Below are 18,189 nucleotides of genomic sequence, written 5' to 3'. Positions count from 1 at the left end.
ATAGATGAGTGGGGGAGCATATAACTGTCAGGAAGTGAATTAATGAGATTCAGTCATCAGCACGTTAGTAAATGAGCATCATTTACCAGCATCCCACCAGCACTCCCTCACGTTTAATCTGTCTGATGGGTTTATTTACATAATGACACTTTAGTAGTTTTGTATAGAGGGCTCACCTGCACACACTGCACACGAAACACTGTGGATGATATGTGCGGCCCAGTGCAGAGACCACCTCCCCAGAGATAAAGCTCCCACAGCTGTCACACTTTGTGCCATACAGGCGCTGGTAGTCTGCTGTGCAGATGTACTCGCCACTCTTCTGGAAGAATCCGGAATGTGCCAAATCACAGCCACACACTGGCAGAAATACACAGAGAGACAGGAAGAGAAATCAACATGAGATCATTTTGCCATTTTATTTATAGTACAGGAAATGACAGGGAGGAAGAAAAAGAAAGATCAAGAAATGTTGCAAGCCAGGATTGAACTAGTGATAGTCTATTTGAGCACCATGACTCAACATGTAGTAATAAGGCTTGCATTCAAGATGAGATTTCAAGATGACTACTTTCAAACAGATGCAACAATAAGCAGCTACAGACACTTTCAGTTTGAAATGTCTTTGTTATGCTGATCATAAACTTGGAATTACAAGTGACACATAAACAGACATTTTTAAATGGCAGTGTTTGTTGAGGGTAATACAGAGCAATGTTATGATAGTTAACTAAAACTAAAACCATAAAAGAGTTTTTGTTAATTTAAATAAAATAAACTTTAACTGAAATTAAATAAATGATTTGAATAAAAATAAGCTTATTTTATTTAAGCTACAGTAGTTACACACAATTTGACAAAACAAAATTGGTCATTTTTATTTAGTTTACCTTGATGTACTAAAATAACTAAATCTGAAACTGAAATAAAATGTTAACGAAATCTATATATATTTTAAAAAGTATTTCTAAAAACACTTAAAAAATTAAAAAACATTTTCAAAAGGAAAAGAATTGTTGAGTCTATAAAGCAAACAACCACTTAAAACACCCCACATAAATTAGATCCAGCAAGATGGTCAAGGTATGAGGATCTGCTTGACTTCCTGCAGTATTTACAAGTAATCTGAGGATGATTCTATTAGAACAAAAGAGGAAAAGCACTGCCTGAGCATTTTATTTCAGCTGGGCCTATAAAGTGTCACAGCAACAAACATCAAACACACCACAAAGCAATATGTGACCCTGGACCACAAAACCAGTCATAAGAATCAGAATGAGCTTTATTTATTAAGGGTACATGTAAAAAAAATATGGAGATTCATATATCATCTGAAAGCTGAATAAATAAGCTTTCCATTGATGTATGGTTAGGATTGGACAATATTTGGCTGAGATACAACTATTTGAAAATCTGAAATCTGAGGCTGCAAAAAAACAAATCTAAATATTGAGAAAATAGCCTTTAAAGTTGTCCAAATGAAGTTCTTAGAAATGCATTTAACTAATCAAAAATTAAGTTTTTATATATTTACAGTAGGAAATTTACAAAATATCTTCATGGAACATGATCTTTACTTAATGTCCTAATGATTTTTGGCAATATACCCCAGCGACTTAAGACTGGTTTTGTGGTCCAGGGTCACATATGTCAAAGCTTTCTCAGATTCATGGCCACACTGGAAATCTGGGATTTGAAAATCTAAGTAAATTTTAAAAAAGAACAAAAAAGCCATGATATAAAACAAACCAGAAAAAAATACAAGATTCTATTTTTAGCTTTCTAATCAAATAAGCAGATTTGTGATGCTGATCACGTGACCATTGTACAGATGGTCAGATGTTCTTACTTCCACTGAAGATCAAGACGCTGAGTTGAACATGATCATCAGGTTTTACACTAACTTCTGGAGTTCATGCAGCTCAAGTTAAGTGGTAAAGTCGTAACGTATTATCAAGTATGGTGACCCATACTCGAATGGTGCTCTGCGTTTAACCCATCCAAGTGCACACACACAGCAGTGAGTAGTGAACAAATGCACACACACACACACCGTGAACACACACCCGGAGCAGTGGGCAGCCATGCTGCAGCACCCGGGGAGCAGTTGGGGGTTCGGTGCCTTGCTCAAGGGCACCTCAGTCATGGTATTGAGGGTGGAGAGAGCGCTATACATTCACTCCCCCCACCTACAATCCCTGCCGGCCGGGGACTCGAACCCGCAACCATTCGATTACGAGTCCGACTCTCTAACCATTAGGCCACAACTTCCCCAAGTTGCTGTCATTAAGGCAAATGGAGGATAAAGTACTGCATTCTGAAATATATGTGCATTTTAGTTGAAGTTTCAATCCAATTGTTGTTTGATTGCTGATTATATCATTTGTAATGAAAAAAAAGGAAAAAAAACAAAAACAAAACAATTGGTCCCTCATTGTATATCAGGCACAAATGTGGAGATGACACAAAGCACAAAGTGAGAGAGAGGATCGATTGCATAATCTGAACTAAAGATGGCTTGGGTGCTTGCTGACGTACTCACTTACATGAAGTGCTTCATTAAGAGGAGCAGTGTTAAAATTATGAGACAACAGCCACACAGGTTCTCCAACCTAATTACCAACTATAGACTGCACATGTACTGTAATGTCTTCCATGGGGTAGCATGGACTAATTAACAGGCATCATGACAGTAAAAACACATGGATTATGTTATGCAGTAGGACAGTAAACGTTCTGCGGTAAACAAAAAAAGGTGCTGGCATCATTATTACAACAAATTTAACTCAAACTGAAGCTATACATTTTTTACAATGTAGGGATTTTCATGCCTCCCAGAGGCTTCCTTTTAGGTTTTCCTAACAATTAGACGGTAATGGGAAATGGATCGTACTTTGAAGAACATCTTCCTGAGAAAACATGCGTGAAAACACTTACACATACATGCAAACTAACAACATAAAAACATGCAACAGTAAGTGAACAGGCACAAAATGATGCTGGCTTGTGAGAAACTTGATAACTGATTTGTATTTAAAACAAATTTTTTAAAGCAAGTAAATATTGCTGATACTGTTATATTGGTGCATACAAAATAAAATGTTTAAATATTCTTGTATTTACTTAAAAATAATGTGAAATATAAGTGAAAAACTGCTGTTTTTGAGGTTTTTAAATGCTATAAGGGCTGTTAGAATGATGGTTTCTCCTACTGAAAATAAAAATAAAATCCAATATATAATAGAAATATTATGTGAGAAACTTGTTTAAAATGAAGACCACTTATTAAAAGTACCACAGTGGTAACATGGTACAGTGACAATATAAGATGACAATACTGAATGATTAAGTAAGATTAAGTAAGTGAAGTGACATTCAGCCAAGTATGGTGACCCATACTCGGAATTCGTGCTCTGCATTTAACCCATCCAACATGCACACACACAGCAGTGAACACACACACACCGTGAACACACACCCGGAGCAGTGGGCAGCCATTTATGCTGTAGCACCCGGGGAGCAGTTGGGGGTTCGGTGCCTTGCTCAAGGGCACCTCAGTCGTGGTATTGAGGGTGGAGAGAGCGCTGGACATTCACTCCCCCACCTACAATCCCTGCTGGCCTGAGACTCGAACTCACAACCTTTGGATTACGAGTCCGACTCTCTAACCATTAGGCCACGACTTCCCAATGCCATGATATATTATTCATATATCATGGCATTTACGTGATACTTCCAAAAAAAAAAAAAAGTATGAAATTATGGTACATGTTCAAAACACTATGACAATACAATTTTGTACTTACTGACACATATTAGGTGAGATTACCTTTGGTTTTAAGCCTCTTATATTGCGACAGATATATGTAACTCTTTAACAAACTGAACCTCGGGTAAGATGTGACACTGCTGCATGCAGCATGACCGTTTCAGCATGCATGCCGGAGATCTCCCTGTTCTCAGCAGGAATCATATGGCATACTGTTACTACATTATAAACACACGTGCGCACACACACACACACACACATGCACACAGTCTTCCCAGCCCTTAGCATCCATCATCCTTGCAATGACAGCTGTTATTGGCTCGTGGAATTGGCAATGATTGCCTTTTGCAAAATGCGTCACTGTATTGTAAATCATTAATTCAAAGTCAAGCATCCTCCTAAGTCATTCGCATGTCCTGAGTCACTAAGGAGAAAGGAAAGAAATAAGTGCTTCTGCAGAGAAACTCAGAAAGGCCATTAGGAGAAATTAGGGGATGCAATCTGATGCTCGCTGATTATGATAACATCTCTGTGATTCTCATTGGTTGGCTTCTGACTGATAGAAACCATAAGAATGCAGGACTGAAAAGACTTTCAGTGTCAGTGAAAAGCGCTCATCTGTCCTGATGCTATCACAATGTCATTGAACTGCTGCTGTGACTATGAATAGCTGCTCTGGGCATTACAAATAAAAAATTCACAATATTTTTGCACTGATTTTGCTGGTAATATACAATTTTAATGCATTTTCCACATGGACATTAATTTTCCTAAAAACCATGTCATTAAACCCTTCATGACCCTTCCTTTGTCATGTGAGTATGTCAGAATTAAGACATCTTAATGTCTCTGATTTAAACTTAAGTGACAAAAAGAGTTTTAGATTTGGTCATTGATTCAGTTCAAAGAATCAATTAAATGACTTTTTTTACCTAAAAATATTCACAGAAATCCATGAAAAACAGCTGGAAACACCTTTTCATAATTTATTAAACCTTTATTTTATTAATATGGTTGGCTATATATATATATATATATATATATATATATATATAATAGCAAATATTATTTCCCAAGATAGAACCAAGATCTTAAGAAATAGCAGAGATCACTCACATATTTCTGTTGGCAGAAATCTTTATGGTTAACCAATAGTGGTGCACTGGCAATGCAGGCAGCAAACTGAAGACAAGTCTGTCTAAACACTTGAAAAGTTCAATGGTTTAATGATCACAGATGAAAATATAATGCTATTATAATGTTAAATTATAGATTGCCATATACTGTGATTAGGTGTATATTTTAGGTCATAATATATACAGAAATGGAATGACAACCTTAACTCTATAAAGGAATATGGGAATCAAGGCCAAGAGACTTATCAGAAAAGTTGTATTGCCAGTAGGCACTAAGACTGCTGTGAAATCTTCACTGTGGGCCAGCAGCTTCAACAGAACTGGGATTTCTACAGAAATCTGGAGTCTTTGGCAGTGTAACCACATGTGCAGGGAAATTATAGCCCTGTTGTGATTGTCTCTCTCTGTGTGTGTGTGTGTGTGTGTGTGTGTGTGTGCGTGTAACATAGACACTATGCCAGGCAGCTGCATTTCAGACAACCACAAAACAATGGCATGTTGCTTCAAATGACCCAACTGGATTGAAACCCTGCAATAAAAGAGAAAACTCTAGAGCACATGACATTTGAAGCTTAATGGAAAAAAAAATCTCTCAAGGCCTTTTCAATTCAAATAACTTCCTGAGACAGACAACATTAACATTTCTGCGTCAAAAACACAAAAAAGCAGGAACTGTAATACCAAATCCATGACACATGAAACAAATACTAGGCCTATAAAGCAGTCAGAAACAAACAAATAAGAGACAGCAGAAACACAAAGTGCTTTCTCATTTGGCAAGTCGCTATGTCAAGCTATAGTTAAAGGTGCCATAGAATGCAATGATAAAATATTTTAAATTGTTCTCTGATATCTACATAGAAGGTATGTGGCTTAGGTAAGGGCAAAAATTCTCCAGAAACGGTTTTACATGTGCATTAACAACCCTAGGATTTCTCCCTAGAATGAAATGGTCTGTTATTGGCTGATTTGGAAGGGTCATGAATAATAATGTTGAGCTCTGCTCTAATTGGCTGTTTCACAGTGTGGCTCATTTCAGTAGCTCACACAGCAGGAAGGAAACACAGGGAGGAAAATATATATTTCAATACTTTCTCCCGCAGTTATATCATCAGGTAATTATACTGTATATAAAATGCGGGCATCAGGGAGCCGCTATTAATATGCGGGGCACTGAAACTGCTTTCAAATGTACTATCGCATTTTATTTTCACTTTCGCTTTCGAGATTCACAATCGCACAAACTCTGTTTATACTATGGAGCGGCAGTGCTTACCACACATTTTACAAGATCAGATGCTTGTCAGTGTTGCTCAGGATCTGTAAATCATTCACCATCATCCTCAGTCATCTCTCCTTACTCTGTTTATGTGGTAAGTGAAATCTTATGTACTGTAATGTAACAGGTTACCGCTAGCAAGGAGCTAACCATGTCCCTAGTGGCTCGCGTTATTTTATTAGAAAGCGTTATTTGCTAAACGTGCCTTTCTGAATGCAGACACCAACCCATCCCTGCACTTCACATCCCCTGCACAGTCTGGAACATAATATTTATTTCCATGATCTGCCATTTTCGCTGTTGTCCTTGCTTGTTTCTTCACAATACCTGCAGAACTTCTGATGGTTCGGCTGGCGGCTGGCCTAGAACATGGGCGGGTATATGAAAATGTTTGGGGAGTAACAATTAGTGATCTCGACTGTAACGTCACAGTCGGTGTTATGTTCCGATTCGCCCATTTTTCAGTGGTCTTTTTTTATTCACGAGATTCACATAAGGAAGGAAACAATGGTGTTTGATGCTCACTGTATGTCATTTCCACGTACAGAACTGTTATTATTCAACTATGCCAAGGTAAATACAGTTTTCCATTCCATGGCACCTTTAAATCTTTGAAATAGTTCACTACAAGCAACTCACAAAAAGTACCTAACTACACTGAAGCTACTAAGGACGATATGTCTTTAACCTTTGCGCTGTGCTGAAAATCCTTAACCTAAGTTGGTCAAAAATGACCAGCCTTTTAAAACTAGCTTGAAAGATTTTCTTTCAATTAGTACAGATTTTTTGGTGGAACTGATTCCTCACTGATCTGAGTTTATGCACCTCAGTTTTTAGTAAAAAAAAAAAAAACATTATTTATAAATAATTTTGGCAAAAACTGAGGTGCTTAAGCTCAGATCAACAAGGCCTACGATCAATCAATTCCAGGAACGCCACAAGAACTGCAACAAGGCCAAAAATTTGGGGGGAGGTTGTTATACCCTGTTACCCCTTTTCCACCTAAGCAGTTCCAGTGCTGGTTCGGAGCCAGAGCCTAGTTTCGAACCGGTTCTTTGTTTTTCGACATCCAAAGAACCAGCTCCGAACCAGTAAAAGCGGTTCGTAAGTAGCACCAAAACATTGCTGGGCTAGAAGGAAGAACCGCTTGCGTCAGGAGCTGGGGGCGGGGTTACCGTGACCAACAAGACGAACAGAAACTTGGACCGCCATATTTGAAATAGCAGCTAAACGCTAACACGTTTGATTCGCCGTGTTTGGATGCCGATGTAGGTTCGCAAAGCCATGAACATCAAATAGCACCGCAACTTCCGCCATTGCTGATAGTTTGTTTAGGCTTGTCCGGGATAGATCGGCGCTGCGCGGACCGTTCGGTGCGAGGCATATCGGGGTGCTGCGGGAGCGACTGGAAAGCAGACGGCTCTTTATGCTTTTGGATCGCTCTCACCGTGCTTTAGTGTGTTGTGTGCCGATCGATCGATCTGCGTGGCGCTGATGTACAACGAACAAGCCTGTTGTGCTGCGCTAGTGAACCGAAACATGAAACGTATTCAGTGACGTAAGAGCTGGCTCTGTATTGGCTCTCTAGCATGTGGAAAAGCAACCGGTTCTTAAAGGGTTCGCCAGTCGAACTAACTAAGAACCAGCTATAGCACTGGCTCTGAACTAGCACCTGGAACTGCTTAGGTGGAAAAGGGGTACCAGTGAACAAAGTAACTAACTTTAAATCCAATGGGATAACATTAACTAGCAAAAAGAGAATCCTCTCTGTATAAAAATGGCCAGAACACAATTTGATTTATATCACAATTCATTTATAAATTAAACTCCACTAAAACAAAAAAGATGTTTACAAGAATGAACATTGCTCTCACTTAGAACGACAGCCTCAAACTTGAACAGGTATTTTTTTTAAATATAAAAATATAAACACAGAATAAAACAGTTAAGTTAGAAGAGTACCAATGGTACTTTTCTCTAATTGTCTCCATTTCAAGCACAATATGTGCTACTTCTGACCTGAATGTCAGAGAATAGCTGCTATTTAGTGAAACGAGGACACATTATCCCATCTATGATGCTGTTGGCTCATGGAGTTCCCAAACTGACAGCTCTTCACTGAGATATAGCAAACAGACATGCATATGACGTGGGTAAGACAGCACGAATGGAGACCCAGAGGGCCCGTGCTTTGTTCTGGAGCCGTGCCTACTTCCTGTATCCCTGACCACAAGGCAATAATCCTGATCTCAACTGGAAGGATGAAGACGATGGAACTACTCAAGGCTCAGCATGAACAATATAACCAGAGGCCTTTTAGAAAGAGATGAACCGGTCACTGCTGATCCCTGCAGAGGCGCTGAAAGGCCAGATAGAGTAATGACGTTTTTGTCAATATTCGTATTGCACTATGATAGCACATTATAATATAATTATAATATGAGACCTTTATTAAATATATTTCTGTATCAATGGATTGATTCACTGGTGGAATGCAAGAACAAAGCATCTAAGCCAGTTATATAAAAAGGAGAAATTAAAAATACAGAAGTGAAGATTTTTTTATTATCTCACAATGAAAGAATGAGATAAAAAAAACACAAAACTATAATTAAGCTAATGCATTTATGATTGACTGAAATGGATTGATCAGATGAATCTAAATGCTTTTTAAATAGACTGGCCGAGCAATTAGTGAAGAACATTTCAGTTCGGATAAAAGGCACTCAGAACAGCAATTCATTGGCTGAGAGATTGTTGGGAGGGACGTCCTCTTTCACAGTTGCCATAGGAAACCTAAACCTTCCACGGTTGCCCTAGAGACAGCAGGGTCCCATACAAAATGCCCGAGGTGTGAGACTGCTTATTTGTGTGGCTGTCCGAGTCACTTTTTTTGACAACACGTAAAGAGCATCTTCCTGTCATGTGGAAGGCATGACTGATGTTGATTTTAATAGTAAAGTCTATATCAACTTGGTGTCGTGTGGTTTCCTTCAAGTTGTCTTCAGGATCCTGTTCTGAGGTAGGGTGTGTCTGTTCAGGCTGGTGGAAATTCACTAAGGGTTTTGATGGCTTGGAGGAACTTCTGTACATGTTTAAATTAGGAGCACATGGCCCTCCTAAATACCAGCTTTACTTAAAACTGTGTGTTACTGAATGTTCACTTATTCAGATGATATTTGAGAGTTAAAAATTAATATAAAGTAAAGTAGTTCAATTTCAAAAAATTTAAGATAGGGTCTGTGAAAAAAAAAAAATTTGAGTGCGAAAAAAAGTTTTATCTTTTTAGGGAGTTATGACAAACGCAATATAAATAAGTGTGAGTTTAATTGAAAGTAATTGATTATGTTTCCCTTCCATATTATATCTCTATCAGAACAGATCTTTTTCAAATAATATTTCAATAATTTTATAAGGCAAAATGTTTATCTTCACATAAAGTGTACTTCACATCAAAAACCCCAGCTTTAAATCACAATGTATTAAAATAAAAGGAAAATTCCTCAGCAGAACTGGCACATTTGCTTGTCATTCATATAGAAGCTGTTTCTGAGTCTCATCCTCTCTCTCTATCTTTTATTCTCTGTGTTGAGGCATTTGCCGCTCAGAACTGTGGTCATTAAAACAGAACTGATTAAGGACCAGCGGGAGGGATGGCTGATTATGTATTTATCAGCAGCCAACAGATGCAATTAAAATTCCCTTCTTCAGGACTTTCCAGTAGCCCGGAACCTTCAATACACTCCTATTGCCCCTTCTCCTTATGCTTCATCCCTCCACACTTTTGTTCCTAAGATTTTATTTTTATCGCATCAAGTGTTACAATTACATTTTTATCATCTTTGTTTCCTCAGCTAGAGAGACAGGTAGATGTCTCTTTCTCTGTCTCACTCTTACTGTCACTGTTGTCCTTCTCTTTTACAGAAAGAAAAAAATAAGTAAACTTTCTAAAAATATTGATACTCATAAAGTGGTGTTTAAAAGTCTGAGACTATCAGGAAATATCAATGGGAAAGTACATTCAAACCTGGCAATACACGCTAAAGAGAAAAATACAAATAATGTTTTGTATTAAAAAAACAAAAAAAAACAAAGGTGCATTAAGATATAAAATAAAAAAATAATCATGCAGCTATAAAAAATGCTGTTGTCATTAAATAGCATTTTTCTATTCAACTTGTTTTCTCAAATTGTTATGCTGATAAATAATTTTAAAATAAAAAATGATAAAATTAGATAAATGGTCTCAGACCGTTGGACCATGTGAGTATTTAAATTTACATATAAAACAGTGATCTATACTGTACTATTATACTACATTGTCATCAGCTATTTTAACATCAATTGTGCCAGTAATGGCTTTGGAGATGATGCTCTATGATTCACAGCACAGCATGTGGCTCTGTATGACAACGGTTCCCTTGTCTTCCTGCCCACACCTGTCTGTGCCTCTTTCTACCTACCGCGTCACTTCTCTTCTACCTTGCTGGTGCTAATAGGAAACTCATCAACTGTAATTAATGTGCTATTTTGACTGAATGAAAGATGAAGTGAGAGTTTAGTGAGAGAAGAGGAAGCGATTAGTCCCTACACGGCCCTCCACTGAGCAACCAGATGGTCTTTTGTGGAGTCAGTGAGTAACAGCAAGAAATCAAGGGAATGACAACAAAGAAATTATGCATATGTTGAGACAGATAAATAAATCTAAGGGACTGAGGTTTCTTAGGCATTTCCCCTTAAGTACTTATCCTCTGTAGTCTATCTAGGGCATTATTTTATATTCCCAAGCATAAGTAAAAATACAGTAACAAATGACAACACTGCACCCACAAAGACTCCAACTTTTTGTTATTTACATATTATCTAAATATTTTTTATTCTGCTCATAAAGAATCTGTCATACACACACAAAAAAATGATCACTGCTATTAAAATATGTATATTAAAATATATACATTTTAATATTTTTTTTATTCTAATTTAAATCATATTAAATATAAAAAAAAATTATATTTCATATAAATGTTAAAAAATACATAAGAAAAAATTATATTATGTTTATAGTATTATATACTGTATAGTATAGAACAGTATATAGTATAGTATTATACAGTCTTATATTATTCTACATAATTTCTAGTAATATATAAATATTATATAAAAAGGGCTTTGCTATTTTAACTTAAAAAGAAAATTTTACTCCACAAAAAACAAAGGCTATCGTATACTACCAAATGTTAAAAATCCACATCACTGCAATTAGTGTAGTATCTCTGCACTCACATTTTGTGATTTCCTGCTTCCTGTTAAATCTCTAAACTTGATTTAAACAGACAGATATAATGTTTTTAGCAGGTCTCGCTCTGTTTCTTTCTCGCTCCAAGGCTGTGCCTCTCCTTCAGCTGCTTTCATTAATCTACTAACCTCTCTGAAAAATGCCTAATGATGCAGGAATCCTTCAGGTATAAGACGGGCAATATTCATTCCTTCAATCAAAGATTAACCTCTCTGGTTTGAGCTCTTTTAATCTACACTGCTTTAGACTACATTTTTCTCTGACATGAGCAATTTACCAGTTACAAAGTCAAATCTATATTATTCACCGTTTGTAGAATAAATGCATTATCATTTATTCAAAATCAATATAGATGGCCAAATTTTCAGTCTGGTGTTTTCACACGCGGCTAATCCATGACACCTTATCTACATCCTCATAGGGAATTCGGTCTCTAATACTGCCACTGTCCTTTCATCTGTGGGAGAATGTCTCCCCAGCAACTATAGCATGGGCTTACTGATTGGACGGGCATATATGTTGCCATAGTTACGAGAAGCTCCCATCCTGCTCTGTCTTCCTCCTCTAGCAGCTGACAACTGCTTTACACAACACATACAGCAACTGACCCTTTTATTGACTCCATCACAGCCGCTTTATAAAGTAGTCTGATGTTCAGAGCACCTGACATTTGATTGTCAAATTGTTTGTTACAAAGAGTTCAAAAATTTCTAGTTTTATGGATCAACAGCCAAAGAATATGAATAAATCTATTTGCAAAACACCCATTGTTAGAGTTTGGTTTATTTTGCCAAACAATTAAAAGTTGTATTTATCTCTCTCTGTGTGTGTGTGTGTGTGTGTGTATATATATATATATACAAAATGTTTTTTTTTCTCATTTTAATAAACTGATGAGACTAGCATGTCATTATGAGAATCTGCATATGCCTGGAGAAAAAAAAAAAAAACATTTTACACAGCCAATTAACTCTCAGCTTTTAAAAGGGATCTGTTTTGTTAGACATCTTAATGACCTGCCAGTCCTGTTCAGAAGAAGCAGTGCTGAACAGCATTATTTGATTTGCACTGTAAACTAACTGCTCATGACTTACAGCTTTGAGAAGAATTTGTTGACTATGACAAAACTGTAAACGTCTATGTTTACTCAGTGGTAAAATGCCATTAATTTGACCCTGAAATTAAATTTGCAGATGGCGATTTGCTTAGGAATTTATTAGGCATACACCAATGCACCAATGAAAACTATTTTCATGTTTATAATATCCTGTAAACTATCAATATTAAAATTCTAATCTATTTTGTCTAAATAAATAAACAATTTCAAATCAATCATTTTAAATGCTAAAAATTAATTTAGCCATCCCAAAACTATATGAAAAATACAGATTTTTTTAAAAGATTTACTTTAAGGGAGCATATAATTTAAAAGGCACACACAATAAATATCCAATATTGAACAATACATATAAAAAAATAATAATACAATTGTAATGTAATAAACATTACCTCAATATATCAGGTTTGAAAATCTATACCGTAAGCTGGCAAATGCTTATTGCAATCATCACTAGTAACTGTCCATAAAAACATTGGCTGCTTCAGACAAACTTCCTCCCTCTTGGAATTCTAGGCACTACTTCACTAATTTGCTCAGAACAATGTCTTTATCACACTGTGATGGCCGACGAAGTGGCCACACAGTAAACCGGTATTTGACACGCACCTACACTCTTAAAAATAAAAGTGCTTCACGATGCCATAGTAGAACCTTTTTGTCTAAATGGTTCCATAAAGAACCTTTAACATCTGAAGAACCTTTCTGTTTCACAAAAGATTCTTTGTGGTGAAAGAAGGTTCTTCAGATTATAAATAGATAAGAAAGAGATGGTTCTTTAAAGAACCTTTGACTGAATGGTTCTTTGTGGAACCAAAAATGGTTCTTCTATAGCATCGCTTGAAGAACCTTTTGAAGCACCTTTATTTTTAAGAGTGTATGCACAAATATGTATAATACTTGTTCTCTTTGTAGGACTATTTGTTTATTTACCCATTTTCGTTTACTATAATAATTTGTGTATGTTACTTTGCTGTTTATGATCTAGTTTTTTAAGTTAACTATTTGATGGTGTTTAGTGATGTTGGTAATATCCTTTGTGTATGTATGAGTGTGTGTGTGTGTGTGTGTAATGGACTAGTCCTTTGTGTATAAAAGTTCCCTCCTTGTGTCGCTTGAGAGGTCACGTTTCTTTGGTTACCTTTTGATCATTAAGTTTGGTTTTGTTCAGTTGACCACTTTTATGGACCCAGACCTGTCTTTATTTTCTTGATTTCTATTTAGTTTCTAAGTGATTTAATTTGTGACTTTGTTTGTATTTAATAAATTATTTTTTTTTGGAAATCCTGCGTTTCTTGCCTTGGAATCCTTACACACACACAAAAGCAATGGTGAGAGAAAAGATGTCAAGTGGAACTGTAACTTAAAGGGAACTCATCATTTTATAAATTTTGAAAAATGCTGGTAACCAGACAGTTTTGGTAACAAGCACGTCCAATGTATGGATAAAAACACTCAAAATATTTACTTTTATGTTCCTCTGAAGAAGGAAAGCAATATGGGGGTGAGTAAATGATGACAAAATATTCGTTTTTCTGTGAACTAACCTGTCTGACAGTATATGGGTGGTGCTCATACCTGTGAATCACCCACTAGAGGCTGAAGTGTGAGCTGGTCTGGATATTTATTGTCCCATGACGTTTCACTCAGACATACTGTCAAGCTTACAGCTCAAATGCCACACACTTCTAGTGAAAAAGCAGCAGATTTGCTTAAAGAAAGGCCAGAAAATGTATTTCTGAGAGAAGATAAGATTATTCAAACATATTCTCTCTTAAAGTATTTATATTTGCAATTGTCATGCTGTCTACTCAATTAATTAGCTGTTTTAATGGATTTAAATAGAAAGTGGCCACTAACTGAAAATTATTCATTTAAACCAATGAAAATTCATTTATAGCCCTCAAATATATTTAAATCCCTCAGTCTGCTGCATATATGGATTTATGAACTGCTTTAAAGTATACTTGTGCTACCCATTTTTATAAGTATCACTTATTTTGATATTATGTTATGTAATGCACTGGCATTCATACGTTTATAAATCCTGTCCAAATACATTTTGGGGCCACTGTATGTCTCTAATATATCAATAGTTGCACAGCTGTGTTCATTATCTCTTTGCATTCATGTAAAAGAGAGAAGAGCCAACTAGAAAGCTAGAAAGGAGTCAGGAGGTCAGGACAAGTGAGTGACTTCCATTCCCCGCTGAGAGCTGTTAAGACTCCAATCTGACTTTTATTTGAATAGGGAAAATAAATGCACAACCAAATAGAGATTTAATGAGTTTTCTGTGCCTGCACATCTAACGAGATGCCCACAATAGTAGTGCAGAAACAAATAAAATTTGCCCTTGCATGAATGTGTGTGCATGCATAAATGTGCATGTGTGTGTTTGAGAGGGGGTGTGTACGCATTAGGATGAACTAAAGCAAAAGAATAAACCTCCAGAATTGTTGCAAAAGCTGCGTCACTGTCTACATAGGCAGAATAGGCAGTTTTAGGTGGCATCCTAACAAAACTTAATTTAAAACACTATATGGCAGCAACTCACCACAAACACTACTCCACGTAGGAGACTAAACACACAATCAAATCCAAGAGTTAGCATATTGCTAAGCTAATGGTGCAGCACTGTAGTATGAAAATGCAAAACATACATAAATAATTGGCAAAAATATCCATTCAATGACACTGACTTATTTTTATCAGTGTTTTTCTTTAATTTCTCCCACTCTGTCCACCATATTGGAATTATTTTTCACCGATTACCTTCTCTACCTGGGATTCTGCCTTAATATTAGGTCAAAAAGATTATAATATTTAAAGCAGTCTTTGCATCAGTAGCATGTCCAAAATAGCTTAAAATGCTCTCTATGCAGGCAGCTCACTAGGTTTGTTTGAATGGAGCTTATGACCGTTTATGTTTGACTGTGGACATGTGCATGCATACACAGGAAGTGAGTACTGCTAATACACCTGGCTGCCTCCCCTTTACACAAACTAACCATGAGTGTGTCCTTGGAAACAGCTGGTTCTCTCATACCTGTGTGTACAGCATCCGCCTCTTTTCATGGCCAAAGCCTGTGTAAACTCCCCCTGAAATTGTCTCCACTGCCTCAGCTTCAGCTGTATCTACATGACCTTGGCCCACATGTTTCTTCCTGTGTGCTCGAGTGCTTGCTGTTTCAATTAACTAGACTATAATTCCAAAGGCATATCCTATTCTTCATCTCCTCCTGTTTGTAAAGGCACGTCGTCAAGTAAAGCCAACCAATGTAATCTACTTGATCGTAGCCCAAACCAAACAGTTCCATTACAAACTATTGATTTTACATCGGTTTCCAAGTCAGTCATGGATTCCAACAGCCAAAGCATACATCTTGCATGCCTTCTGAAATGAAAGCACAACTCAGATCAATAAACCAAGAGTCCTTTTTTGTAAAACAACCAAACAAACAAAAAGTACCTGTAGCCTAAATACTGAAATGAACACTAGTGATACTAAAACACCAGCAACTTCTACTTCTTCCCACACAAAGTATGATTACAGAGGCCGATTATCGATTAATAAAGACATGTTTTGTGTAGTTTCTTGCACAATACTATTTTATGACCTCAAACCACTTTTAACATTGCAAGATTTGTAAACTAATACATTACATATATAGTGTAGGCTAGGCGGTACAGTATGTTTTCAAACACAATAGTGCATTAACCTGTTAGAGCCTGTCACCAGACATGGTGTTTTACCAATGTAAAACATTTTCAGATTCACTTTCATCTGTTTTGGATTAAACTAAACATGCTTTTAGTGCCACAGACACAGTGCTGATAAAATATCTTCTTGAAATATCTTTAAAAGGAGGTTAATATTTAATAATTTAACAACACATTTACATGTTTACAGTTCTCTGATGTCAATTAATGGTTACATTGACAAGTAAAATATGTATAATTTTAGTGTTCAAGTGTTTAAATTGTTTTTATTTTACATTTTTATGATTTAATTAATTAGTAGGTTTTTATCAACTCACTATTCAATCTCTGTCAACTCACTAATGTAATGTTTAATGCATTTTATGATGTTGATCTCAATATGGTACGTTTAATGGTAAATTTAAAACAAGTTTGATGAAAAAAGTAATCTAAAAAGTAGTCGGATCACATTACCTAAAATTAGCAACCTAGAATTCGTTACTAACAACAGTTTTTCTTATGTAATCTGTAATCAGTAATAGACCACAATTTGTAAGTAATCTACCCAGCTCTGCACACACTAGACATTTCACTTTGAAAGTGTCACGAAACAACTTTATAGGCTTGATCATTTTACAAAAATGTCACCATCAGCACATTTTTCCAATGAACCTATATTGAATAAAATGCAAACTCTGTAAAGAAACATTAACATTATTACGGCCACACAAATCAGCCACGTTTGATTTTTAGCTAGTTACGTGTTTACGAACACCGGCAACTGCGAATCCAATGTGGCCCCTCTGACCTGTGACAGCACATGCTGAGTGAGCTGGGATTCCTGTGAAACACCCCACAAATGTGGCCACTTTATCCAATTAACTGGGCCTCAAAGCCCCATTGCTCATCAGCACACTCGGTTCTCCCATCCAAACAAAACTCACAGCACGCACAGAAGCAGAGCCGTCAGTCACAGAACTGTAAACAAACCACCGCGCAACAATCAAGTCAAGTCAAGTCTGCTTTATTGTCATTTCTTCCACATACATACAGAGAATTGAAATTCCGTTACTCTCAGACCCTTGGTGCATACAGTTAACATTTAAGACACTGACAGTAGACGTTCAAATACGGATAAATACAGTATAAACATATGTACATACAACTGTACAGATATACAAATGAGGACATTTGTAGAAAAATAAAGAAAGAGATAGATAAAGTGGCATAAGGCACATGGCAGATAGAGTGCAAACCAGTTAAATAAAACAAAACTGTGCAGATATATGTGTAGTGCAAGAAGAGCTTATCAGTCTGTTAAAGTGACAAGAGAACAGTCTTTTATCAGACTATCCGAAGAGGTAGTTTGCAGTCAATGCTCGATGAGGTAGTGATCAGTCCAATGCTGCACAAGTGACAGGTGCTGGTCACAGTTTTTAAGTGTGTGTGTGTGGGGGGGGGGGGGGTCGCAGTATCAGTGTTCAGTGTTGCATGGGGTAAAAGAGGGGAGGGGGGGCAAGGACGGGAGGGAGTTCAGCTTCCTGACAGCCTGATGTATGAAGCTGTCCTTCAGTCTGCTGGTCCTCGCCTGGAGACTCCGCAGTCTCCTCCCTGATGGCAGCAGACTGAAGAAGCTGTGTGTCGGGTGGGTGGGATCGCCTGCAATGCGGAGGGCTTTGCGGGTGAGACGGGTGCTGTAGATGTCCTGGAGGGAGGTGAGAGAGACACCAACGATCTTCTCAGCTGCTCTCACTATGCGCTGAAGTGACTTGCGGCAGGATGCGTTGCAAGCGCCATACCACACAGTGATGCAGCTAGTCAGGATGCTCTCGATGGTGCCTCTGTAGAAGGTGCACATAATGGGGGTCGGGGCTCTGGCTCTTCTCAATTTGC

The 18,189-nt window shown here is 37.1% G+C and overlaps 1 protein-coding gene across 2 annotated transcripts in view; it reads right to left on the bottom strand.

Moving 5' to 3' along the window:
* ablim3 (actin binding LIM protein family, member 3) overlaps window positions 1-18,189 on the bottom strand; it is a 67,209-nt gene that overhangs the window by 33,428 nt on the left and 15,592 nt on the right. For both annotated transcript variants that reach the window (XR_013785377.1, XM_079439124.1), the window contains exon 3: window positions 177-360. Coding sequence is in view for 1 of the 2 variants with exons in the window: in XM_079439124.1 (XP_079295250.1) it covers window positions 177-360 (184 nt within the window). In the remaining variant the exon portion in view is untranslated. The remainder of the gene's footprint in view (window positions 1-176; window positions 361-18,189) is intronic.

Source organism: Barbus barbus (genome assembly GCF_936440315.1).
Source record: "Barbus barbus genome assembly, chromosome: 17".
Taxonomy (NCBI): domain Eukaryota; kingdom Metazoa; phylum Chordata; class Actinopteri; order Cypriniformes; family Cyprinidae; genus Barbus; species Barbus barbus.
This window is presented reverse-complemented; position numbering and strand designations above follow the sequence as displayed.